At 41.7% G+C, this 27,928-nt stretch overlaps 2 protein-coding genes across 2 annotated transcripts; one reads left to right on the top strand and one right to left on the bottom strand.

Moving 5' to 3' along the window:
• The first annotated feature begins 297 nt into the window (after window positions 1–297).
• golph3a (golgi phosphoprotein 3a) lies at window positions 298–7,352 on the top strand. Its single transcript, XM_083913095.1, has 4 exons — window positions 298–692; window positions 3,253–3,384; window positions 3,631–3,745; window positions 6,283–7,352. The coding sequence occupies exons 1-4, from the start codon at window positions 483–485 to the stop codon at window positions 6,705–6,707; spliced, it is 882 nt and encodes a 293-aa protein (XP_083769221.1). The 5' UTR covers window positions 298–482; the 3' UTR covers window positions 6,708–7,352.
• Window positions 7,353–14,171: 6,819 nt separating this feature from the next.
• On the bottom strand, window positions 14,172–25,092 carry LOC310946289 (E3 ubiquitin-protein ligase DTX3L). The gene is made up of 4 exons (XM_083912728.1): window positions 24,988–25,092; window positions 20,473–21,462; window positions 18,349–18,566; window positions 14,172–17,278 (listed from the first exon to the last, which is right to left on the bottom strand). The coding sequence occupies exons 1-4, from the start codon at window positions 25,000–25,002 to the stop codon at window positions 17,209–17,211; spliced, it is 1,293 nt and encodes a 430-aa protein (XP_083768854.1). The 5' UTR covers window positions 25,003–25,092; the 3' UTR covers window positions 14,172–17,208.
• Window positions 25,093–27,928: the final 2,836 nt, after the last annotated feature.

Below are 27,928 nucleotides of genomic sequence, written 5' to 3'. Positions count from 1 at the left end.
GTTATTTTTCCTGTATAATTATTTAATATAGGGTTTATTGTTTAGGGTAATTGCTAACTTGATGATGATAAGGGGGGCTATGTATTAGGGACATTTAATAGGTAATATAAATGTGACTAGCTGCGCTGATGCAGAATGAAAGTATAGTGTAGTTTTTTTATAAGATAAGTTGGTGTGGCGGCATTAAACTTAAGTTGGAGCTGCTGGTGTTGAGGTTATCTCGGCCTCTACCTGCTGGATAAGTTTGGTACCACATTCCCCACACGGCGCCATATTAGATAGACATTGGTTCGGGCGAAGCCAAGTCAAGGGAAGGGAACAGTGCTCCGGATGATAAGGGTACTCAGGCCGCAGTAGATCATTCGCAAAACACTCGAGGTAACTGTTTTATGGTTGACAATACGTAATCGAGTCGAACATCTCGGGCAGCGTCGTCCGAGGCGTGTTGTTTTCGTCCTTGTTCAGCTGAGTTGCCGGCAGACATGACTTCCTTGGTTCAGCGGAGCTCGGGCCTCGTGCAGAGGCGGACCGAAGCCTCGCGGATCGCCGCTGACAAAGACCGCCCGTCCGGCGAGGAGGACCTCGAGCCCCGAAGGGGAGACGAGCAGGAGGAGGACGATACGGGAGACTCCAAAGAAACGCGTCTCACTTTGATGGAAGAAGTGCTGTTGTTAGGGCTGAAGGACCGAGAGGTAATAGACACATCCCTGTCTCTAACGCAGTAAAATGATAGTAATTCTAAATGTTAGACGATGGGACATTAACGTCACCCAAGCTAACGTTAGCTATATTTCCCTAAGCGACAGTACGTTAGCTTACTGAACGTTAGCATCCTTGTTTGCTGTAACGCTAACGTTAGCTATAGCTAACAACAATAATGGGCATCCGAGCTGCAGACCGAGCTGGCTAATGTATTTTGGCGAAACACAGTTATGTCAAGAAGCGATGTTTTACATGCAGTCAACAGGGGCCGGTAGATTGGATATTGTCTTGTGACAAATAGTCTTTCTTGTGACGTTTGTGTCTGTAACGTTAGGTACCGTGCACATATGCTAGCGAGTTAGCTTAACAGAAACCGATTACTAACAGTGGCCAGGGGAATTCGAACAGTTAGGTTAATGATTTGTTGGCATACATGTAGGTTTCCATGCTGCGGAACTATTCATGTGCTGCTATGGGTTATTCTGTAATGTGACCATATCACTGATTAAACAGTAGATTAACTGATAGAGGTAGAGAGAGTACACAAGTGTAGGCACCCCTGGAACATGTCCTGCTCCTTGTTTTTCACCATACCGTATCCCAGTGGGGTGGATTGGGATTGGCAGACACGGATCATCTGTAAAATAAATGAAAGCCCGAGTGAAAACTAATATTTAAAGATGAATCTCAAATGTATCTAAACTATCATTAGTGGTGTCAGCTATTTATAGAACTTTAACCATCATTTGAACGAAGACCATCTGTGTTTAAGCAAGATGAGACAAGTTGACAAGTTCATTCAGAAGTTTGAAGTCAATTACCTTCCCAAAACAACAACTACATCATCAAGATAAATACTCAATCCAGACAAATGTGAAAAGCTTACAGCAAATTGGAGGACGATTTGTTTTGATCAATGTCAATGTATTAAAGTTTGACTGACACGATACAGCTAGGTTTGTTTTGCTGCATCAACACAAAACTTATAAAATTGGTTAGAAGGTTACTTTACTGCCTCTATCTATACACACACACAAAATAAAGGTTTTTGTTGAAGTGCCTTGGTTATTTAAAAAAAACATGCTAGCACAGCAGTGGTATAGACACAGAGGATATTCGATCAAAATTCTGAACAATAAAAAAAGAACAATAAATCAGAATAAATAAATTATTGATAATTTCTTCTCTAATTTTGATCTTCAGTGTATGTATATGTTTGAGTCTGGATCAGACTTTACTTTTCAGATATCTTTTTGTGTTTTATTTACATGTGTTCCGCCATAGGCCTCGTGCTCGTACACGTGCACAGGCTCGTGCTCGTACATGCGCAAACGTGCTTTACAAAAGCCCACCTCTCCCAAACGGGCCTAGGCCGGCTATGGTTGCACTCTCACTGGTCAAACAAACTCTACTTTAGTCGTTAAACGTGCTTGGGCACGGTACGGATGGACAGTGTGAGTGCGCCCTAACTTGCAGTAGTCTGTCTAGATTTAATGTTCAGTGTGTACGCCTGAAGGAACATACACACATAAGGAGATGTTGTCAACACGTAATGCCAGCTGTAATGTTTGGGACATTGACTGCTATCCTTCTGATGCCAAAATGTCACGCCTGAAAAATATGCGCCTGCAGTCCAAACAGGCCCCACCCTGCCTGTAATACAGTTTGTTTCTACACTGACAGCCTTTTTCAAAGTGTTTAAGGTGTCTGTCACTTGCACGTCTCATGGACCAACTACACTTTTGTTTTATTAAATGTATCAATCCACACCTGCGTTTTCCCTCATTGTAGAAGTTATGAACATTTGAACAATATTTACCTTGACTGATCAGCTCCCAGTCTGTGAGCTTGCTTATATTCACTACAGACACCCTTCACTCACTAGAGTGGACTGAGAAATAAAATCAGCGAATCAATACATGTGTATAATCTGTGTCCATTGTTCTGAGGTAGTCCGTTATATTTCGTGTGTTTGAAATGATGCCTGTCCTCACTACGAAGGATGATAAAATGTGCCTGCTCTGTTCAGCAGAAAGGGGCCCATTCAGGGGGCCTCACATATTTAAGTTACAGGGCTGAAAAAGTGTTGGTATAATCTATCGGAAGATGCTTAAAATATTTGTAACTGACCGGACACTAAAAGAGTTTGCTAAGCTGACAACCAGGCATCACATTTAGCTCACCAAAACTGAAATAGTAGCCATATTTATATTTTGAGTAATTAAGATACTATGCAGTTGCAAATGTGACATAAAAGACCCAAACATTTTCACAATGCAACAAATATTTTAATGTTTATTTTGGGGTGCTCAGTTTGCTGTTTGCTTTCACCAGTTATGTTAATAAGTGGTTGCCACTGACGGCAGCCAAAGGCCAAGAATTGGTTGCCAATTTATCAAGATCAACTGTAAAGCAGCTGTCACTGTCGGGCCCTGCCAACAAGAACTGTGTTGACAGCCAGATGCGCCCAGTGAGCGCTCCTGTTACTGGACTGTTATGACGTGGTACCCGTTTGACAAACCAAGATTCTGCTGTGTTTGAACGATGCAGGGCTACACCTCGTTCTGGAATGACTGCATTTCATCAGGGCTGCGAGGGTGCATGCTGATCGAACTGGCCCTGCGAGGACGTCTTCAGCTGGAGGCTTGTGGCATGAGGAGGAAAGGTCTGCTGGCCAGGAAGGTAGGATGCGTATTTCTGCAGTTTTTTTTTTGTTGCCTCACCTTAACTCATTTATGGAGTAACAGTTTTTACAGTAAACTTTGCAAAGAGGCATTTCTAACTACAACTTCTCATAACAACAATTGTATCCCTGCTTTGGACTGTCGGCTGCACACAACAGTACATTTAGTTGTCAGCCTGTCAAACTGATACGTGTTTTCTAGACCTCTAGTAACCGACTGTCATCATTCTGAATTAAATTTGCAGGTGATTTGTAAGTCAGATGCTCCAACAGGTGACGTGCTCCTGGATGAAGCCCTAAAACACATCAAAGACACCCAGCCCCCAGAGACCGTGCAGAGCTGGATCGAACTGCTTAGTGGTGAGTTGAGCTGCTTCATCAGCCCCCAGCTCCACACTGGGTGTGTAAAGAGATCTATAAATAATACCGTCAGACTTTGTGGGGGTTCTCAATTTTAGGCAAAATAAAAAAAACAACGCTTTGTGACCAAATAATACTTCACTGATGAAGGATTAAAACTCTTACATTTAAAAGCCCAACAAAGCACTGGTTTTACATTTAGTAGTATTTCTTACATTTATTCATTTTTCTCATAAGACTAATAATACTGCTGTCTTTTAACTTATCACTATGATTAAAAACACAGGAGCTTACTAGGACTGGCTGATAATGACCAAACATCATATCTGGATATTTTTTAGCTGAATGGCGACACTCGAGATATACAGTGGGTACGGAAAGTATTCAGACCCCCTTAAATTTTTTACTCTTTGTTAAATTGCAGCCATGTGCTAAAATCATTTAAGTTCATTTTTTTCCTCATTAATGTACACACAGCACCCCATATTGACAGAAAAACACAGAATTGTAGACATTTTTACAGATTTATTAAAAAAGAAAAACTGAAATATCACATGGACATAAGTATTCAGACCCTTTGCTCAGTATTGAGTGGAAGCACCCTTTTGAGCTAATACAGCCGTGAGTCTTCTTGGGAATGATGCAACTAGTTTTTCACACCTGGATTTGGGGATCCTCTGCCATTCCTCCTTGCAGATCCTCTCCAGTTCTGTCAGGTTGGATGGTGAACGTTGGTGGACAGCCATTTTGAGGTCTCTCCAGAGATGCTCAATTGGGTTCAAGTCAGGGCTCTGGCTGGGCCATTCAAGAACAGTCACAGAGTTGTTCCGAAGCCACTCCTTCGTCATTTTAGCTGTGTGCTTAGGGTCATTGTCTTGTTGGAAGGTGAACCGTCGGCCCAGTCTGAGGTCCATAGCACTCTGGAAAAGGTTTTCGTCCAGGATATCTCTGTACTTGGCCGCATTCATCTTTCCTTCAATTGCAACCAGTCGTCCTGTCCCTGCAGCTGCAAAACACCCCCACAGCATGATGCTCCCACCACCACACTTGACTGTAGGGATGGTGTTGGGCAGGTGATGAGCGGTGCCTGGTTTTCTCCACACATACCGCTTAGAATTAAGGCCAAAAAGTTCTATCTTTGTCTCATCAGACCAGAGAATCTTATTTATCATAGTCTGGGAGTCCTTCATGTGTTTTTTGGCAAATTCTATGCGGGCTTTCATGTGTCTTACTCTGAGGAGAGGCTTCCGTCGGGCCACTCTGCCATAAAGCCCTGACTGGTGGAGGGCTGCAGTGATGGTTGACTTTCTTGAACTTTCTCCCATCTCCTCACTGCATCTCTGGAGTTCAGCCACTGTGATCTTTGGGTTCTTCTTTACCTCTCTCACCAAGGCTCTTCTCCCCCGATTGCTCAGTTTGGTTGGACGGCCAGCTCTTGGAAGAGTTCTTGTCATCCCATACGTCTTCCATTTAAGGATTATGGAGGCCACTGTGCTCTTGGGAACTTTAAGTGCAGCAGAATTTTTTTTGTATCCATGGCCAGATCTGTGCCTTGCCACAATTCTGTCTCTGAGCTCTTCAGGCAGTTCCTTCGACCTCATGATTCTCATCTGCTCTGACATGCACTGTGAGCTGTAAGGTCTTATATAGACAGGTGTGTGGCTTCCTTAATCAAGTCCAATCATTAGAATTAAACACAGCTGGACTCCAATGAAGGTGTAGAACCATCTCATGGATGATCAGAAGAAATGGACAGTACCTGAGGTAAATATACAAGTGTCACAGCAAAGGGTCTGAATACTTATGTCCATGTGATATTTCAGTTTTTCTTTTTTAATAAATCTGTAAAAATGTCTACAATTCTGTGTTTTTCTGTCAATATGGGGTGCTGTGTGTACATTAAAAGGAAAAAAAATGAACTTAAATGATTTTAGCACATGGCTGCAATTTAACAAAGAGTAAAAAATTTAAGGGGGTCTGAATACTCTCCGTACCCACTGTATATATATATATATATATATTTATATATATTTATATTTATATATTTATATATATATTTATATATATATATATGTATGTATATATATACATACATATATATGTATGTATTTATATATATATATATATATATTTATATATTTATATATTTTCCCCTGTTTAGAACAACAAAAATCAACATGTGCCAAATGTCACACAGGCACTTTTCATATGTATGAAATTGACACAAAAACACAGGGGGACACAATTGTAAATGTGGACTCGTCAGACCACAGCACACTTTTAATTGAAAACAAATAAAAAAACTATTAGGTTTATCAGTTTGAACATTAATTCCGTTTCTTTGTCTTTGTCATGTCTTCAATTGAATATAAACAGGTTTTCAAATCATTGTATTCTGTCTTTAAGTTTTACTCAATGTCTTAACTTCATTGGAATTGGGGTTTGTATATTGAAGAGAGGGAGTGACATGTATCCATGAACTCTCACCTTTTTTATGACCGCATTAACTGTCATCTGTTTTATTGGCTCGTCTTTAGGAGAAACGTGGAACCCCCTGAAGCTTCATTATCAGCTGCGAAACGTCCGCGAACGGCTGGCCAAGAACCTGGTGGAAAAGGGCGTCCTCACCACTGAGAAGCAGAACTTCCTGCTTTTTGATATGACCACACATCCTCTGACCAACAACAACATCAAGCAGCGCCTCATCAAGAAGGTCCAGGAGGGCGTACTGGACAAGTGGGTGAACGACCCACACAGAATGGACAAGCGGCTGCTCGCGCTCATCTTCTTAGCCCATTCCTCCGATGTCCTGGAAAATGCCTTCGCCCCACTGCTAGACGACCAATACGACCTGGCCATGAAGAGAGTGCGGCAGCTGCTGGAACTGGAGCCTGAGGGGGAGAGCATGAAGGCCAATGCCAACGAGCTGGTATGGGCTGTGGTGGCTGCCTTCACCAAATGAGGCTACCACACAGAGGCCATCGAGCAGCTGTGGCATTTAATTGGCATTGTACTTTGGGGTAGGAATCGGAGTACCGGCCCCAACATGGTAACTTGACTGAATTACAGTTCACCCCTGCCTGGACTTTTGAAACGGGCTGCCCTCTTTTCTCATCCCTCTCCCTCCGTCGTTTTCTTTTCCTTCTAGATAACTGTCCACGTTGATTCTCCATGGCACTGCCATGTCATTTGGGTTCACTTTTGCTAAAAAAAATAATAACTCTCATGGAGTGTTCAAGTGGTTGGTAATGACATGGGTGGGGCTCACTTCAAGATGTCGCTTCATATCCTCTTTATTTTCTATCGGGTCTCTCTTCGGAACTGTTTCTCCAAGGTACGGTATGTATGACACAGGTTACTCACGGTAGACACACCTGAGAGTAAAATAACCAACCGTGATGTACATGTACAGGGCAGTGATGCTGTGTGAAATGAATGAAAGGTGCTGATACTCCTGTCAAGTCTTTAAATGGATACTTTCTTTACCAAATGTGATCAAGTGTATGGATGTGACGTATTTGGTGTCCTAGCATTCTTTGACTTTCAAATCATGTCCTGGGAGGAAACGCATGTGGTCAGATCTGAAAGTCTGAGTCGACTGCCTCTTAACCCATCCATTTTATATATATATATATATATATATATATATATATATATATATATATATATATATATATATATATATATATATATATATATATATATATATATATATATATATATATATATATATATATACCTGCTTATCCTGTGCAGGGACGCAGGGGGCAGGAGACTGTCCCAGCTCACACTTGCCAGGGGGAGGGACACACTCTGGACATGTTGCTAGTACATCATCAGGCTGATGCATAGAGTAGTAGAGTTTCCACTTCACTTGACCTGCTTGTCTTTGGATTGTGGGTGGAGGAAGGGGGGAAACTGTGCAGGCACTTGGAGGAAATTCTAATGCCACACTCCAACTGCCTGCTGGATTCAAAATGAAGACTGTCTTTGTTGTGAGGCAACAGCGCGAACCACTGAGCTACCATGCCACTCTACATTCCATCCCTTCTGGCCTAAAGTTGTTTGGAAGATCATTTGTTTGTCAACAGCCTACACATATTATATTGTGGAAGAAAATGCGAAAAGCGAACCCATGGTGCACATAATTTGACTCATTTAGGGCATTGGGTAAAATAATGTTGGAATAAAACAAATTCTAAAGCTCTGAAAACGTAGAATGGACGAGACTGACATGATGATGGAAGGCAAAATAAAAATACTAACTGTACCTTTCTGTCGCATATAAGTGGGAATGGGTCGTACTGTTTTAAATATCCTCTGGCCAGTAGTTTTTGACTTGCAGTGTAAAATGCATTATGATGGAGAACTGTCTCGTCTAGATGCACTGAAAGTGTGCAGGTCTAATATAAACCAGGTCACAGCCAGGCCTCCAGTGTGTCATCTCTGAATAGTTACAGTGGGAAGCAACCACAGCTTAGTCTGGGTTCAGTGTCATCTCCATTATAGAACATATGGCTCTAAAATGTGTAATTTATGGGATTGGGTAGTATCAGCTAACCCAGTCAAAAAAAGAAACAACCTCTTGCGTTAGTTGGCTGTTGGGGATCAAATTTGAAATATGTTAGTGGCAGAAACCAACTCAGGAAAGCAAGCAATCAAAGCCAGCTGCCTTTGTTAGCGAGATTCAAATAGACATGTAGTTTTCACTTATCAGTGAAATTTAAATATAATCACAAATGAAGGAATGCATCGGTCTTAATGCAGAAGAAATGCATTTATGATGTTCTTCTCAACTTTTGGGTTTGTGTACGCTACCTGTCCTTGATTTTAAGAAACAAAACACCTTCAAGTCATTTGCTTCAGGACATTTTGTGAAAAATATGTTCACCAATGTGAATTTCAACTCTTCTCCAGTACAGGGGAGAGGTCCATGACGTGCTAAGCTGCTTTAAAACAGGCCGAGTCACTTAGACACTGCTACCATAGTTCCCTCAAACATGAAAATTAAGTCTCACTATTTCCAAATTCTCATATGATTTCATATGAAATACTGTCTGAATTTAAATCTACAGAAAACTGGGAGCCATTTTTTAACCAACACTCACTGTGTCCAGTGTACACTGCATCCCAACCTCTGCCCTCATTGTGGAATGTTGTTGTTTTTCACCTAATGGAGCTAGGCTAGAAGTGTCCCCTGCCTCCGGTCTGTGTTGAGCTTGGCTGAACATATTCCGGACCTATCGCTGTCTTGCACAGGTGAAATAGACGTTGATCTTCTCGTGTGAACGTTGGCTTGGTGGAAACACAAGTGCATTTCTAAAGTGTCAGCGACGCTTAAATGTGAAGACAGTTGTACTTTGTTACTTCTGAATGCTCTGAAATAAGTCCACCGTATTTACTAAACTTTAGGAGAAAATCTGATGGATAACCCAACATGCTCCCCCAAGGCTAATTGGAAGAATCAAAAGATGGGCTCACATTCCACGTGTTGTATATACTTGAGTATTTGGTCCAGGCACAAATTCAGAGGACATTTAGACACAATTGCACTGTCAGCTTTCAGACTCTCATGGTTCAGTTGCACCGTCTTTCACCGTGTTGGACATTGTGCTCTAACATCCATCAAAGCCTTTTCACCATGAACCATACCTTGCTCTTAATTTCATATTGCCTCAATTTTCTGAGTTTTATTTTCATATGTGTTTAACTGTACTCTGTCTTAACACATTTTGCTTTTCGACCTCATGGATCTTGTGAAAGACATTGCTTTATTACAGATAGCCTCCCTCTGATGTATGTAGCAAAGGGCTGGGAGTAGTAAGTGAGCTCGGAGGAGGGAAGAGGTGACTGAGATGTTTATGCATCAGAAAAATCACCTTAAATTGTGACGTGAAGATGAGAGATTATATATGTTCTCTAAATAAAGGGACCTCTAGTCTGTGTACTTTCTTTGACCCTAGAAAATAAACCAAGAGCTTGGAAGTGCCTAATCATACAACAGATTTTAAGTTCTATTTTTACACTTGTGAATGCAACGTCTTTGTCGTGTGTGTTGACTTTTTATGTTTATTAATTTTGCTTCTTTTATTAGTCAATGAATCCCAGTGCATGTAATTGGAATTTATGAAAACAAACCTGTACAAAAGGACCATTCATTCAATTACAGATAAAACAAGATAAAGCATTGCATTCTGCTGGGTGGTGCAGGGTTTAATTCCCAATAATGACCCACTCACTACATTTTGCCGTTCATTACACTAATCATTTGACACAAAATATTGATTTAAAAATTATGGACTTCAAAACGGTCGTCTTTGCATAATGATCTGTTATACAGAAATATATCAATCATGTAATTGTTGCAATAATTATGTCGATGTTAATATATAACCATAAATTAAATACAAAATCTCACAGTAAAACACCCAGACCCAGTATGTTTTGGAGCACTTGTGATGTTTAAACTGTTGAGAACCCCCCTGTTGTCAGTGTCTGTAGTAAAACCATCCATCCTCTGAAAGCTCCAGGTCTGTAGTTTGTGTTTGTAAAGTTTCAGGAGGCTGTGATCATCCTCGAGCTCACAGCAGCTCAGACTATAGACTAAAAATCTCACTCCTAATGAAAGGACTAACATCAACACACCTTGAATCCACAAGTCTCAGCTTTACAGTCAGACCCAGTTCTCAGCATTACGTAGCTCCCCTTTAGCATGTTGGTACCAATAGATGAACTCAGTTTTCTGCTTTCATATATCTTCACTAGAACTTAAAAACTGAGCCTCTTACAGTTGAGTTAGACCACCTAGCTTACACAAATGCACAAGTCAGGCAAATGTTTGTGTTGCTCCAAAAATTGGTGTTGAAGCCAAATAAATAATTGAATAAACAAACAAATCCTAATGTTTTGTGACTTCTTACTTTTAATTCAATTAAATTTTATTATTTATAGTGCCAAATCATAAAAGTTATCTCAGGACACTTAACAGACTAGGTATAGACCATACTCTAACTGTTAACTGATTAATGCTGTAGTGTAGAAGTATAAAAGCAAAATCAGTGTGAGAATGTGCAGCACTAACTGCTGGTTTGGGGAGGAAACATTTATGTGGCAACAAGGAGAACATTCCAGTGAGTCCAGCAAGAGTGATTTCTTTTAGAAATGCTGCAGCAGTAAATATGAATCAATAACTGGTGGAAGGGAAGGTTACTATTCTGATACGCACTCAATCTGATACAGCACAAATATGTTAGACAGAGAAACTAAACAGAAACATATTAAAGTGTAATTACGGTGTAAAATCATCTCATGGTCTTTTTTCGATACCTCATCTCATCTCATCTTCAGCCTCTTATCCGTGGGTCGGGTCGCGGGGGCAGCAGCTCCAGCAGGGGACCCCAAACTTCCCTTTCCTGGGCCACATCAACCAGCTCCACCTAGTCCTGGGTCTTCCCCGAGGCCTCCTCCCAGCTGGACGTGCCTGGAACACCTCCCTAGGGAGGCGCCCAGGGTTCATCCTTACCAGATGATCCTGAACCACCTCAACTGGCTCCTTTCAACCCAAAGGAGCAGCGGCTCTACTCCGAGTTCCTCACGGATGCCTGAACTTCTCACCCTACCTCTATAGGAGACTCCAGCCCCCTTCCTGAGAAAAACGATTTCGGCTGCTTGTACCCGCGACCTCGTTCTTTCGGTTACGACCCAGCTTTCATGACCATAGGTGATGGTAGGAACGGAGATTGATCAGTACATCGAGATCTTTGCCTTCCGGCTCAGCTCTCTTTTTGTCACAACGGTGCGGAAGAGCGACTGCAACACCACCCCCGCTGCTCCGATTCTCCGGCCAAACTCACGCTCCATCGTCCCCTCACTCGTGAACAAGATTCCGAGGTACTTGAACTCCTTCACTTGGGGTAAGGACTCATTCCCTACCTGGAGTAAGCAATCCACCGGTTTCCTGCTAAAAGCCATGGCCTCAGATTTAGAGATGCTGATCCTCATCCCAGCCGTTTCACACTCGGCTGCAAACCGATCCAGTGAGTGCTGAAGGTCACTGACCGACGATGCCATCAGGACCACATCATCTGCAAAAAGCAGAGACGAGATCCTCAGCCCACCAAACTGCAACCCCTCCTCACCAGGACTACGCCTCGATATCCGGTCCATGAAAATCACAAACAGGATTGGTGACAAAGCGCACCCCTGGCGGAGGCCAACCTCCAGCGGGAACGAATCCGACTTACTGCCGAGGATCCGGACACAGCTCTCGCTTTGGGTGTACAGAGATTGGATGGCCTACAGAAGTGACCCCCTCACCCCATACTCCCGCAGCACCTCCCACAGAAAACAAAGCACCAATGGGCTCCTTCCTTTGGGATTGACCTTGGTAATCCACTTGAATGGACTTTACTATGAGAGGAGCTGGTACAGGGGCCAGTAGGTAAGTCTTTGAAACACTCTTAATAAACTCTGGGTTCACTAACTACGTTGTTGGTGCTTTGTTTTCTGCGTAGGGACTCTTCTCATGCTACTGCAGAGGTTTGCTGTTATTTTGAGCAGTATTAGTGGTTAAAAAAGATGTTTCAATGCCTTCACCTTACTGCCCCGAGCTCATCACTGTTAGCCACGTCCGGCTGTTAGCCACTCTTCCGGATTTCCCATTTAATATTTCATACACTAAAAAAACTGTCCTGATGGCTTATTTGATGAGTGTAAGTGCCGAAAAGGACCACGAGATGATTTTACGGCGGAGTTACACTTTAAGGGTAATGAGCCAAATAAATTGACATTGATAATACAAACTTGAGCAATTCATTTCTAAGTTCTACAGAGCGCTGAAGTAACTGTGGCAACTCCAGAAGGTCCTCCCCAATCAGCCTGAGTTTGAAGCAGGCCTCTCACTCTTTCCAGTATTTGGTCATGCACTCCTGCCACACAACTCCAAATCGCTGGGATCGGCTCCAGCCCCCCGCGACCTTGTTAGGGACCAGCGGATGAAGATGGATGGATGGATGGAATCCCACCACACATTTTATTTCTCACAGAAAAACAATTTATAATATGCCGTAGTGTCCAGAATGTCTCTGGCCCTCACCATGGAACCGTCAGGAATCAAGTGCGCTTCATAACCCTGGAGATGAAGTTATCTCCTGCTTTAATGTGACATAACAACAATTTCAAAACTTGTTTGACACAAACAATGACAACGTGACTTCTGTAAGAGAATGTTGCCCAGATAATTAGTATCAGTTTTTCAATGCTGAGTGACACACCCCCATTCCCCGTTATTTGAAAAATAACATGTAAAAACAAAAACAAAATAAACGCATATATCAATGATCCCTTATGGCCACGTTTTAAGCAAAATGTTTAAAAATGTTTGAAGATTTGCAAATAAAACAGCATTTTATTGCTAATGCCACCTTTTGGTATTTATAGTCAATACTTTACCCTGCTCATGTGTCACAGTAATGTAATGATTTTATGTAAAATATCTTCAATTGGGGGCTTTGACCAAACATTGATATACTGTATGATTGTTTGCAAATGAACCAACACAGTGTAGGAGCCAAAATAAAAAATGAGTTTGGCCCGTATTATTGTTCGTTTATCCTGCACACACTCTTATTGGTTACGTTCATTTTCGGTTATAAACACCCGGGTGTGGTTTCACGGCATTTTACCTGTTCAGTTGCACAGTGGTTTTTGGTTAGACAAAGAAGTATGAGTGGGACTCGTATATTTTTTGTTTGCCGTGTCATTTTGTTGCCATATTATAGTTTATTTCCGTATTGTATCGTTTATTCTCTTATCGCATCGTTTATTTCCATATTGTGCCGTTTGTTTGTAGCAGTTTGTCTATTCTGTGGCTGTTCGTAACACTAACTTTGGTATCAAAGACGCGTGCAAATTAAATTAAGTTAGTACAGGTTTCACTTTATATCTTACAGCTGAAAATAATAGAAATAAACAAGTTTTCCAATTTCATATCTCCACAATGTAAATCAACCGCCAGTTGTCTACCCAGAAGTGATTTGTTGTTATTCAGTGCATTTATATGCAGCAAAAAATCTGATTATATTTGGGTTAAGGGCATACTCCAGTTTCTCAAACACCATGTAAACACTGTACCCCGGGTAAAATCAGAGTTTTCATACCCGGGTTAACAGACCTACAGAACACCTTCAGGGGTATCTGTAAACAGCATTCCCAGAGTATGATTTTGTTACACGTCTGCGCATGCTCCGTGGGTTAGAACTGCCCCAACCCACTCGGCTGCAGTGGCTTTTGACCTGGAAGTAGAATAAACCAGGAAGCAAAATGGCGCAGAAAACAACGTGAAAAAAACAAGGCAAGTTTATTTGTAAAGCACAATTCAACAACAAGGTAATTCAAAGTGCTTTACATAAAACATTAAAACATTGGGAAAAACAAACATAAAAGATTTAAAACACATGAAAGGTCATTTAAAACATATAAAGATGGTTACAGTTACAGAAGTTACAGTGCAGTTTACTAAAAAACAAGCAGCAAACAGAAAAGTCTTTTGTCTTGATTTAAAAGAACAGCAGACCTGCGGTTTTCTGGAAGTTTGTTCCAGATTTGTCGAGCATAAAAACTGAACGCTGTCTCTCCATGTTAAACAACAACAGGAGCTTCGCCATGGCAACTAACGTTGCTACCAAGCAGACCCACGTTTGCCTTAATTGTGTACAAAAGTCCTCTATTTTCTTTCCGCTTTCCAAGTTGTTGTTTGACAAAGGTGAACTTTGAAAAAACACCTTATTCTGGCCAGCTGTATGTTGGCGGAGCGCCACCTGCTGCACCGGAGGTCGGGTTGGAGCTGCAGGGAGAGGTGTCACTCTGCTTTTTTGATTTTTTCATACTCCTTCTGTCAGAGGGCAGACGCCGGACACAGGAGAGCCGAGATATGAATGCATGAAAATGGTGAATCAACACAAGTCAACGCACAGTTGGCAACAGGAGAACCTGAGTGGCTGGCCCGACCGCACGGTCCAGTGGAACCAGTGCGGGAAGTGAGATGAGCTCAACTGAGTTTCAGTACACACCTGCATACTTTCTTGTTGTGCTCTTGTCAAAGCATTGGGTGTATTATGTGGCCTGTTAGTAGCAGGTACTGCTGAAGGAGGTAATTCAACCCCTGAGACCTAACAACAAATCATTTTACCACAACTACTTGTGCTGTGAACTAAAGAAGCTAGATACACAAGCTACTGGATCTGTAAATAATCTAAATACTATATGACAAGATATCCTAGTTAGCTCTTTGCACATTTTTAAACTTAATGATTAGGCGGTGAGGCGATGTGTAAAATATGACCACATGCTCCAAAATGGTAGATGGCAGCATTTCATCTTGTGCAATAATTTGGTGATTTAAGTGACACTGTTCAACAACTGCACTCACACTGCTTCTAAAGATCCGGGCCATGGCACTATTGCATCCTGTTTTTACGTCATCACGGCATAATACGACACGCCCATTGATAGACGTCATGACAATGCGTCTCTTTGTTTTTGAAAAGGGGATCCATAGACCTCCGAGTTTTTGTGAGTTTTGTCTGACTATCTTTGAATATTTTTTTTTCGATCTAACCAAATCTGCAGTAAACACTCTACCTCCTCATCAGACGACCGCGAACCCTTCGGCCACATAAATGTCCATCGCGGGAACAGTCGCATATATATAGTTGTCAGGACCACCTTCAGTGCTCATACATGTGCAGTTGTGCCGTGCTGAAGCCCACCTCTCTCAACCAGGTACGGCCGGGAAGCACTTGTGCTGTTCAAACCAACTAGACTTTAGCGTGAGTCGTGCCTGGGCATGGTACGAATTGTAAGTGTGAGTACGTCCTAAGAGACTGTTGCTATGGATGGGTCCCCAGAGAATCTAACTACACCCGGGTGGAGATTTTTCTCCTTCTGCAATGGGATTCAGGCTAGAGTGGCCCTGCATAAACCTGCTGTACTCGCTGTGCTCTCTTAAACCGGACAAAATGAGACTGCAGATTATCAACTGCATGGTTAGCTGGGGACAATGAACACCTGGGTACATGAAAACATCCCTGACGGTTAGCATGACAATTTTAGTGGATATCACTGCAACACAATACATATCCTAACCGTCACTTCTTCACACTCTGTTGATGTTAGTTCAGTTTTGAATGTTTTACAATAAAAGTATGACCTTATCTTACACATTGCACCTTCAAATAACCTTCAACAAAACAGTTTTCCAAATTTACTCATCACTCACTCATCATTTATCACTATGGCTGCATCATTATTTAGGCAATATTAAAGTGCATTAAATTACATTAATTATCCCTCCTGGTTTGTAGTCGTGTCCCTTTCATGTTTACATAACTTTTTTGAGATGGCTGTGTAATTTAATATATCATCTTTAGGGCTATTAATTACAGAAAAAATTTGGTGATAAAAAAAACACAATTAATCAAAATTTATTTTTGCACTCAGTGCGGAACGTTGCTCATTAGTGACGCACAGGACACAACAGGAAAGAAATGAAACCGTTGAGAAGCAGATGATGAGTTGTTGCTGGGTTCAGTGGGCGACATTTGACTTCTAAGAAATGAAGTGGAAACACAACAGCACAGCTGTTTAAAAATTCACCTCCCACCAGAAATCTTCAGCCTCTGAACATGCTGAAGCTAACGTTAGCACAAATAACACTGAACATGCTGCAGCTAACGTTAGCACAAACAACTCTGAACATGCTGCAGCTAACGTTAGCACAAACAACACTGAACATGCTGCAGCTAACGTTAGCACAGACAACGCTGAACATGCTGCAGCTAACGTTAGCACAGCCAACACTGAACGTGCTGCAGCTAACGTTAGCACAGACAACGCTGAACATGCTGCAGCTAACGTTAGCACAAACAACTCTGAACATGCTGCAGCTAACGTTAGTACAGACAACACTGAACGTGCTGCAGCTAACGTTAGCACAGACAACCCTCATGAGGGACTGTCATTAGTTGATGGATCATTTTTGTTTCTGTTTTTGAAAACATGGAGAAAAAGCACTCCATGTTAAACTGTTGATTTTATGCCAAGGATATTATTCAAAATATTTTTGCAATGTTAGATTTCCACTTTTCTTGAATATACCGTACTAAGTACTGTTTTAACAGTAGTTATAAACCAAAACAAATGTGTTTCAGACGTAAAAGTTTACAAAAAGTTAGTGCTCACTGATAAAATAAACACATTTTGTTGTTTAAACTCATTGTTGTTTGTATTCATTAATTAAGTCATAAACCAAAAAGTTGTGCTTCTTAAGTCAAATATAGATATGCGATTAATCGCAATTAAATAGTTACAAAGCCTCTAATTATTTAGATTCATTGTTTTAATTGTGTCTGACCACTAATCATCTTATCTTTCTACATTTATGTGTTGACAAACCCTAAAAGGACTCATTCAATTCCCTTGACTTTCAGCTCATCTCGAACTCGGCTGAGATAATCAGGATCTGGGTATCCATAGCTGCAAACACAAGAACAAGATGTCAGTGACTTCAAATGGACAGTTTATGGTCATGATGAACATCCATGTAGTTATAGGGGAGTGTGTGGTCAGTAGGGACAGTGCATTTTTAGTCAGAAAGCAGCTATGCCTATGCCATTCACCGTGCTCATACTCAGCACCACCCTCTTTATTTCCAACCTTTTGACGTTTCCTTAGATTTTATTCAGTTTGGAAATCTACAGCCAGTAAGTACTTTTTTTTTTGATATTAACATACATATTGTTGGGAAGCTTGTTTGAAATTTGAAATATTGTTGTACATGAACAAAAAAATCCAATAAAAAGAAAAAAAGAGCAACAACGTAACAAACGGGCATATAATGGGAAGACTGTTAGACTCAGTCAATTCCCTTTACCCGCGAGGTGGATGAGCGTTAGCTGTGCTGCTAATCACATCACGTTCTAACCGAGCGTGTGTTGTGAGTCTGGTGTGTGTAGAGGGCTGTGTGTCTGCTTTAACTGTTGCAGACAGAATGAAGAGAGAAACACAGTCTATGGCCACATGTAATTACGCAAAGAGTTAGCTGGCTCTGGCTCACTTAATGGTAACGAATCACATCAATTCACTGTACAGAGAAGGAAATAATTTGGTGTTATTACATGAGAGGCATAGACTGAGGCTGCAGGTACATAGTAGTATGTAGAGCTGCAACCATTAGTCAGTTAGTTGTCACCATTTAAATGACTATTTTTAGAATCAATTAATCAGTTTTTTTAGAGATGAATTATCAAAATAATCTGATTTCAGCTTCTTAACTGTGAGTATTTTCTGGTTTCTTTCCTCCTCTGTGATAGCAAACGGAACATCTTTGACTTGTGGACAAAAAAATGACATTAGAGGACGTAATTTGGGGCTTTGGGAAACACTGACCCACACGTTTCACCATTTTCTGACCTTTTATCGACCAAACAACTAATCAATTAATCAAGAAAATAAGTGAAAGAATATCAACAATGAAAAGAATCATTAGTTGCAGCCCTAGTAGTATTTAATCGATAAAATGCAATGTTGCAAAAAATGTGTCTTACTGAGTTGGTCCCCCGTGTGTTGACGTTTTGTGGTGAATATCGTTCCATGTGACCGCATTGTTCCTGCCACTGGTGGTGGAGCGGCCAACAGTAAAGATGAGTCTCTGATCAAAGGCCCGCCTCAGCAGTGTCAGGATCCTCCTGCCCTCCGACGAGTCTGGGAGATAGGCTGTCCGGGACGTGCCTTCATACGGCTGACCCGGGTTAGGATGCTCCTGCTGCAGACACACAGCAGACGTTCACCTGCTCAATGAGTTTAGTACTTTTTTAGTAGTTCAGTGTTAAGCTCCAGCTGTGAACTGGGCTGCAATGTAATCAAATGGGGCACATGCACACCAACAATATATCAAATATGTTCTTTCTACTGACTGAAGTGTCTGACTGTATCATGGCAAGATGGTGAAGTCACTGGACACCGGAGCGTAACTCAGAGAGGGGAAGTAATGTGAAGCGTAGATTTTTTTTTATCTAAACCATCTAAAATAAAAACGGGGTTCGTTTTTGCACATTTCTGAATTGTGCCAATAATATGTAAAGCTCCACTTCTGGCAGCTTTCCTACAGTGCTGTGACAAAGTATTTGCCCCCTTACAGATTTATTCGGTTCTTGCTTTTTCGTCACACTTACATGCTTCAGATCATCAATTTTTTTTTAATATTATCCAAAGTTAACCTGAGTGAATACCTGGCCCTATGTGAAAAAGGAATTGCCCCCCTTAGGGCTACCGCTGTCTGAAAATGTGTCTAGATCAGGTCGTATTTGCACGCATTGTGTTACACTCAAACCTGCCTCAAAACCAACGCTGATTGGCCGTTTGCTTGGCAAAGTAAAAAATATGTGAAAGTGTTGTGAAAGTGATGAGCCTCTTTAAAATAACCATTATGAACATTATCAGGTTTAACCAATCACCTTCCAGATCACACACACCAAGTTAATTGGCCTCCACCTGACATCAACTGTGCTGGTTTTGATTTGACTTCAGAATAAAATAAGCGGTTCCTTCGATTTGACCTCAGAATAAAATCAGCTGTTCCTTGGAGATTCCCCTCCTAGTAGTGCATGGTCACACAAATAATTCACCATGGTTGAAAAGATGCTTTCAAAAGAGCTCCAGGATAAAGTTGTGGATAGGAACAAGTTAGGAGAAGGATATAAACAGATGTTAAAGGCTTTAACTGTCCCTCTGAGGACCGTTCAGAATATTGTCCAGAAGTGGAAGGCATATGGATCCACCCAGACCTGGCCTAGATCGGGCCGCCCCTCCAAACTGGAGGACAGAGCCAGGAAAAGATGGATCAGGGAGGCTACCAAGAGGCCCATGGTGACCTTGAAGTAGTTAAAGTCTTATGGGCAGAGGTTGGTCCATCTGTGCAAGTAACAACAATTTCACAAGTTCTACATGTTTGGCAGAGTGGAGGGAAAGAAGCCTCTTCTGAAAAAATGTCACACTGAGTCTCGTAAAAAAACATACTGAAGATTCTGATGCCATGTGTTAAAGGTTATTTGGTCAGATGAGACCAAACCTGAACTTTTTGGGTGGAAACAAAACATAGCCAATTTGCAAATCTGACTGAACTCCAACAGTTCTGCAGGAAGAACTAGGGATATATTTCCCAGTCTAGGTGCACAAAGCTGGTAGAGACAGATCCAAACAGACCGATGGCTGTAATTAAAGCAAAAGGTGCCTCCACAAAACATTACATCTGGGGACTCATCACTTTTCCAACACTGCTATTCTAGTTTTTCATTATTATTAATGTTCAGAATTTTTGAAAATAACTATTTAACTTGAATGTTGTAAGGCAAAATGTGTCAATCACGCTGGGAAAATATATTTTTTATGTATTACCATTTCAGGCTGTACAACAAAAAAGGGACTGTTTCAAAAGGGTATGATGACTTTCTATGGACACTGTAACTTTGCTAACATAACACTATGCATAACCTAGGCTGTGTAGTTTATTGAGGCTGTCCCCACAAAGACAGCCAGACTGTTTTAGATGAGTAGAGAGACAAAGTCATTCTACATGTAATATCAACTCCGGTAGAGCTGACACATTCAACTGGGGGGGGGGGGGGGGGGGGGGGACTTTAAATGGTTCAGTGTTGTATCTGTAGTCTTGCCTTTTGGATGCCACTTGGAATGTAATAACCGATTGTTATTGTTCCACATTTTTCATACCCAGGCAAAGACAAAGAGCATTTGCTGACATCCATTTTGCCTCCATCAGGCTGTGTCCCTGTCAAAGTGCCGTATAGCTCTCCACAAGTCGGGCATACAGGCTTGTAGTCAAATGCTTGTTTCAGACAGTCTCTGCAGAAAGAGTGCTTGCACCGCAGAGTCTCCTTCTCTGTGGTCACTATCAGTTCCATACAGATTGGACATGATTCCTCTTCAGGATCTTTGCTGTGTGGAGATGAAGGACCCAAGGCTCTTCTGCTCAGAGAGTCGGCTGGACCTCTGTTCACTGGAATCTTGCTTGAGCTTGGCATATTTTGTAGAAGGAACTCTTTCAATTTAGCAATCTGCACAAAAGATCCGGCCACCGTTACTTCAGATCTGTTGTGGCCGAGTTTAAACAGGAGGCGTGGAAATCTCCTCTGCAGGTCTTTGTGGTCATGTGCACTCACAGGAACATGTGTGACCTGCAGATCGGAGGCAGTTCTCTGGTAGAATGTGATGAATCTCTTTCTGATGAAGTCAGCATGAACAGGGGATAAGGAGACGCCACGGGATCTGAAAGTCACCCGAACTGTGCGGCTGGGTTTATCGTGCACTGTTCTGGAGTCAGGCTGTGTTTCTATGGCAAAACTGTTCCCTTGAATTTTCTGAAGTTCTTTTGCACATTTTTGTTCAATATAGGCCATAACAATCCCAGATACATCCACAGGTTTGATACGAGGTGAAGCACGGTCATCTTGCTGTGTGACAGGACTGGAGGGATGCCTCACAGCTGACAGTTGGACTGGAAGGTTCTCAAGCTCCTCGTAGGTTCCTCTCACAACGTAGCAGGAATCTTTTTTCTCAGCACTGTAAGGCTGAAGAATCTTCATTAATTTTCCATGGTTTTTGTAATGCGCTTCATCAACGATGACAGAGATGTCTGTGATAAACTGCAACGAGACAGATAGTTACTTATTACATATGTCTATATAAATGCAGTATGCTAGCTACATTGTTCTATCCTTCTTGGTTTTACACATTTGGATGAGTTTTTTATATCATTCAGTGAGCGCTACATTATGACTGGGCTAAAATTATTACTCAAGGGAGAAAGAAAGATTTAAAGAAAGGGTAGGGATACACATCAGCCTTTCGGCGAATAAGATGACACATTTTTTTCTGGTGTGTTGCTAAATGTTGTGTTAAAAAGGCTTTTGAAGCAGTTATTTCCCCCCCCCAAATTTTCTTTTTCATGTGAAAGGAGGTCACATTAAATTATTTCCTTATAATGAAGATGTGTGTTTCACTTGGCAATAATAAACAAAAGCAAAATAAACAAACAAAAAAACACAGATATCGACCACGATTTTGCTGTTGCCCAAACTGAAAATACGGTTGCCATTTATAATGACTCATCATAATTTACTACTCGCTGTTCATGCAAAATAGTTACTTGAAAAAGAAAAAGAATGGGTCAATATCCTTCATGGCATGACACGTAATGTATGCACTAGATTATGAGATTATTAACAGAATTTAATGGACACCCTCTAGACTTTATGGGGTAAATATTAAAAGTGATCTCAGGAGTTGGAATTGCCCTGACAACGACACTTTAACTGATGTGGTAGTGTGAGAAAGTATTTTTCCCCAAATTGCAATTGTAATTCAAGTCTAGGTATTAGTAGTTGATATTTTTACCGGTCTGTGTGTGTCTTGGTTTCGATTTTGAAAATCACTGCACCATCAAATTCAGAGAGGCAGGGGAGTACCTTTTATGTTTCTGGGTGCAAGAGCCCCCGACTGCTGCTTGAAATGGGAATTTGAGTCATTAGGCCGTTCCCATGTCTGGGCAGTAAATCATTTTTGCTTCTTTAAAAAGATCGGTTTGTGTTGAGGGACAAAAAAGTTCTCTCTAATTTTGATCTCCACTGTATATGTATACTACCCTGATCTTCCCTTTTACATTATATTGCATTAGACTTCGACTTCTCTTTATTGATCCTTTGGGATGAACTCCCGCAAGGAAATTTAGTTTCCAGCAGCTTACAAAAACACGAGGGAGGTATAAAAAATACAGTATAGGATAACCAATAAACTCTTAGCTAAGTAAATACAGATTGTATAGATACAGTAAGCAATAAACCCTTAGCTTAAAAAAATACAGAAAGTATAAAATAAAAATCAATAAACAGTAAGCAATAAACTCTTAGCCAAATATATATGAGGTAGACGTAAGAATACAGGTCAAATAAAATTCACAGAAAGTTAAATGAGATAAGTTAAATGTAGAGGAAATGTATAAGATCAAATATGTGTGACTGTATATGACAGAAATGAGCAGTAGGATTAAATGATTGCACTTAAGTGGTGGATAAAGTTATTGCACAAAGAAAAGAAGATAAGTGTCCATGTATGTAAGAATAGATTATTAATTGCACAGTGAGTGGTTCCCACTCCTTCCCTTCTGTCCTCTTTATTACCTCCTCCCCCCATTGTATTTTTTTTAAAGATTTGTTCTGGACTGGCCCTGGTATTTCAACACTGGCTCATGTTTATTAGGGGGATGTAGGCCTAGGATTTCTGACTAGCAGTTTTCTTGCTCACCAGTGCATTATTGTAAGTCACTGTGGGTTAGGGTTAGAGCAGATGTAATTTCTTTGGTGCCATCTCAGCATATATGACAGAGCAGTACAGTGACTGGGTGAACACTAAAAAACAACAGTAAGCCTTTGTGCAAATGCTTCCATGGAGAGCTGTGATCAGATGGAACTCTTTCCTCAGTTTCATTGGAAACATTCGCACAATTCTGCCACAGACATAAATCTGTGCACAACAGTCTTGCAGGCATACATGAACATCTACCTGTCTCACACGTGCATTGCCTGCAACTGCAGTGAACAACCTGCAACACACTTTCAGGGGCAGGCTTCCTAGTCATCCAGGTCACTGTTAATTCCCCATCTTCAAGATGCCATCCATTGCCAACAGGTGACAGGGCACACATCTTAGCTTTAGAGATGAAAGAAAATGAGGAAAGAGCTACATCTGATGACAACTCTCCTGAGAGTGACAGCAACAAAGAGACCATAAATCACATGGAATGACACCTATGAAATCCCTTATGTCAACGGCCTCACAGATGCTGCTCCATATTCCCTCTATTCAAAATCTGTATTTATTGTTTTGGTAGCTTTGTGTTGTTTTTTAATATCTTGTCCAGTGTTCACCCAGGTACTGAAGATTGCCATCATGTGATAATTTCCCTGTATGAAAGCAGGTACAGAGGAGGAGCAATGAAGATGCAGTTTCCTGTGTCTCTCCTGTATGTTTTACAAACTCAAAAATCATGGATGAACATACTCAAATCGGTGGTAACACACATCTGTTGAAGCTCTTCAGGTAAATCATATTAATATAACACATTTCTGTCACACCATCATTCTGTTTCAGTAAAACAGTCTTTACGCTGTCCCTGTGATACACACATCTGCATTTAGTTTTACATTCAATTAATATCTTCAGTGGCTAAACCAAACCTCATTTTCTCACACGTTGTTACTGTTTAAAACTCTATTATGTTCGTGTTACATGTTTAATCAAATGTTTACACCAAAACACAGTTAGGTGTTACAGAAACCCACATTCAGTCTAACAGAGTTCATACGCATCATAAGTAATTCTGTGATCATGGAGGCAGCCATGTTGGATTCTGTTTACAAAAAGCGGCCACCGTATTGGTCTGGCGCAATCACGTGACGGCCGCTTCACCTCTTTTGAACAGAATCTGATTCCGCGTAGAACGAACTAGTGCCGAATTAAAACACCCATCATAAAATCTGCGGGATTACACGTTGAAAATTGTTTTTGTCGCTCAAAATGATTCGATATTTTAATGAGGTAAAAAATGTGGAGTGGGGTCGGAACCAGATTCGCTTTCGAACCGCTTCACCTTACAGCCTACATGCGTGTCCTCGTCAGGGGCTGCCTACTTAAACTTGCATGGAGCTTTAACCACCAAAATGTTTCCCTCAGAACAACCAAAATAGTGAAACAGTCACAAAACCCTGAGAGGCATCTTATAGCACAATGTACTGTAGCATTAGACTAAAACAATTAAATAAATAATAATAATAAATAAAACCTAATTTAACACATGGACAGTAGAAATAATACATGTTGGTAATTGTTAGTTATTGATGAGCTTTTATTTTGAAGGTCAGACACCGAAACCTGGGCAACTAGAACACTTCTCCCGATACAAAACACGGTAGGCCTGGAGTATGCAGTACCTTCCGTAGCCTCTGTGTTGTTTATAGGTAGAATAGGAAATAGAGGGCTCGACTCGTATCAATTGAATGGTCTACATAACTTTCTGAACAGTTGTGTAAGCCCAAACCTTCAGCTCCTGCTTTAACCAGCTCCCCCTCCTTTAGCCTTTTAAGCTATGGTCGATGTAAATACATGGGACCTACCTCCCTGCGCTCCATGCTGCCGAGTTCTTCTCAAACTGTCAGGGCGGCCACACACGACACCTGCCTGCCTTTACCTTTCACTTTCATGTTGTCTGCAGTGTCCGCCGCGTCTGTAGCACACCCTGTCGGTGACACAGTCCACCTAGGCTAGGGAGTGTGGACCAGGACGCCCCGCCTTGGTCTAGCCCCGCCCCCCGCCAGTGCGTGAGCTGAGTTGCATTCAAAAGTGGGAATTTCGGGCATTTCTCAATGTCCTTTGTATTTTGAGATTAGCAAACTGCCAATTAAACCAGGGGTGTCAAACTCAGGCCCGTGGGCCAAATCTGGATGGGAGAGGTAGCATATTAGATGTTGATGATTTTAGTCAGAAATATAATCTTGAATGTTCCAGAAACGACCACTGGGCTTTAATTAATCTGTATCTGAGTGATTAAGGGAACTTTAATGCCCGTGCCGATAACATCTGAACTACTCACCCTGTCCATAAATAACCAACCTTTATTAGAGAAAAAGCATAACAACACATTCCTGACATCTACTCTCACCAAAGCATCTTGGATGACAAGAGAATTAGATGGATTTCTTAGCTTTCCTAGCTCCCCTAAAGTGGAAGAAAATACACTTTTGTAATTGCATTTGAATATGTTTATACAATATTATTTGTATTATATTTTGCACTTTTCAGTAGAAAAAAATGTATTAAATGTATTTAAAATGCATTTGTTCTCTGTAGTTAACTTGCTGCATTTATGACACCCCTGAACGGTAGGATTTGGTTGTGTTCTCTTTAACAGGTTAAGTGTGTAGGATTTAGGGCTATCTATTGGCAGAGATTAAATATAATATTAAGTCTGTTTTCTTTAGTGTGGTATTTAGGCTCATGGGCCTTAAGGGTGGACACCACCCACCCCCTGGCGTTAGAAACCACAGGAAAACGGTTGACATGGGTTCCCCACTAGTAACAAAACAGAAACATGGTTGTGACTCCATTCATTTACTCATTTATTGAACACTGGATATAAAACAAGCAGCTTTAGGGCAATTCATTTAAAACCAGTCCAAAAAAAACCCACCCAAAAAACAAAAAGTTAATGTTAGTGCCTACATACCGAGGATAAAATCTGTCATAAAATACCTTGGATAGATGGTCTCGTAGGAATCCATGTATGAAATCGATAGCAGCACAGTAGAAGCAACACAGCAGTGGTGATGACAGCTCTAGCATGAGGAAATTAGAAATGGACGGGAGTGTACCTATGGTCCCCGGGTCCTATGTTCCCCGGGTCCGGTGTACCCCGGGTCCCGTGATCCCGGGTCCCATGTTCCCCGGGTCCCATGTTCCCAGGGTCCTTTGTTCCCCGGGTCCTGTGTTCCTCGGGTCCTGTGTTCCCCGGGTCCTGTGTTCCCCGGGTCCTATGTTCTTTGGGTCCTGTGTTCTCCGTTCCTATGTTCCCCGGGTCCCATGTTCCCAGGGTCCTTTGTTCCCCGGGTCCTGTGTTCCTCGGGTCCTGTGTTCCTCGGGTCCTGTGTTCCCCGGGTCCAATGTTCCCAGGGTCCTATGTTCTTTGGGTCCTGTGTTCCCCGTTCCTATGTTCCCCGGGTCCTATGTTCCCAGGGTCCTATGTTCCTTGGGTCCTGTGTTCCCTGGGTCCTGTGTTCCCCGGGTCCTACGTTCCCCAGGTCCTACGTTCCCAGGGTCCTATGTTCCTCGGGTCCTGTGTTCCCTGGGTCCTGTGTTCCCCGGGTCCTACGTTCCCCGGGTCCTATGTTCCCAGGGTCCTATGTTCCCCTGTTCCTATGTTCCCAGGGTCCTATGTTCCTCGGGTCCTGTGTTCCCAATGCAACTGGGGAAAATGGGGATGACCCCCTCTTTGAAAGGCAGCTCGCACCAAATAGTGTGATTCTGAGCACTCCCTATCTATATCAGCTCTTAGTGAGACCAATAATCTCCAGGTGTGTGCATACCATTGGATAAGGATTGTGTTTTTGTTACCTTAGAGTTAGAGAGTAACCATTCTTCCCTTGGCGATACTGTTTCAGATACCTGAACTTGCGTGTTTAGCTGAGTAGTGAGTAGTGCCATGCAATCTAATGGCACTTTTAGATGTCAGTTTATTTAGGCGTAGACTAGAGGAAGGCAACTCATGCCCAACAACCCGACCCCACTCCACACGTTTTAAATATTGACAACTATTCCGTATGAGAAACGACACACAAGTCAGCATTAATCCGAGCACCCAGCCATGGTGATCTAGTCCGAATGACGCGAAGGACGGCGTAAAAATGTTGAGAAGAAAACCATGACTAACTGTAAAGTTGAAGTTTCCGAGTATCCCGTGAAGGCAGCATCATGCTCATTTTGCAGTGACGGTATTTGTCCAGCAGATGTCAGTGCAGCTCTACACACTGACTTTCTGACGCTGCTGCACACCATGTGACCGGCCCGACCATCCAGCCGGGTGTTCTGGAAGACTCTACACGGCACCGTCTTTTCATTCAGACGGCAGTGTGGAGCCTACCGGGGGGGTGGCTGCCTCCGCTCGGCCATGAACGCGGCTTTCCTGTTGCTCTCTCTCCGCCACCGGCGACTTTCTATCAGTCCGGCCGATCAGACTCTCCGGCATCCCGGTCTCAGCACACACAGCACAGACGGAGGACAGCAGCACACAAACCGGAGGGTTGGACCAAGAATGAAAAACTTTATATTTGTGGTAATTTAAACTTCATCTCCTGCTGTTTAGGTGCTGTTTATAGGCATATAGCCTATTATATTTAGGCTACCTATATATATATATATATATATATATATATATATATATATATATATATATATATATATATATATATATATATATATATATGATGGAAGGCTTCGGCACAAATATATATATATTTGAATGATGCTGAATGTGCCGAAGCCTTCCATCACATCATGGTATAG

This window comes from Echiichthys vipera (assembly GCF_963691815.1).
Source record: "Echiichthys vipera genome assembly, chromosome: 4".
NCBI classification, from domain to species: Eukaryota; Metazoa; Chordata; class Actinopteri; order Perciformes; family Trachinidae; genus Echiichthys; species Echiichthys vipera.
This window is presented reverse-complemented; position numbering and strand designations above follow the sequence as displayed.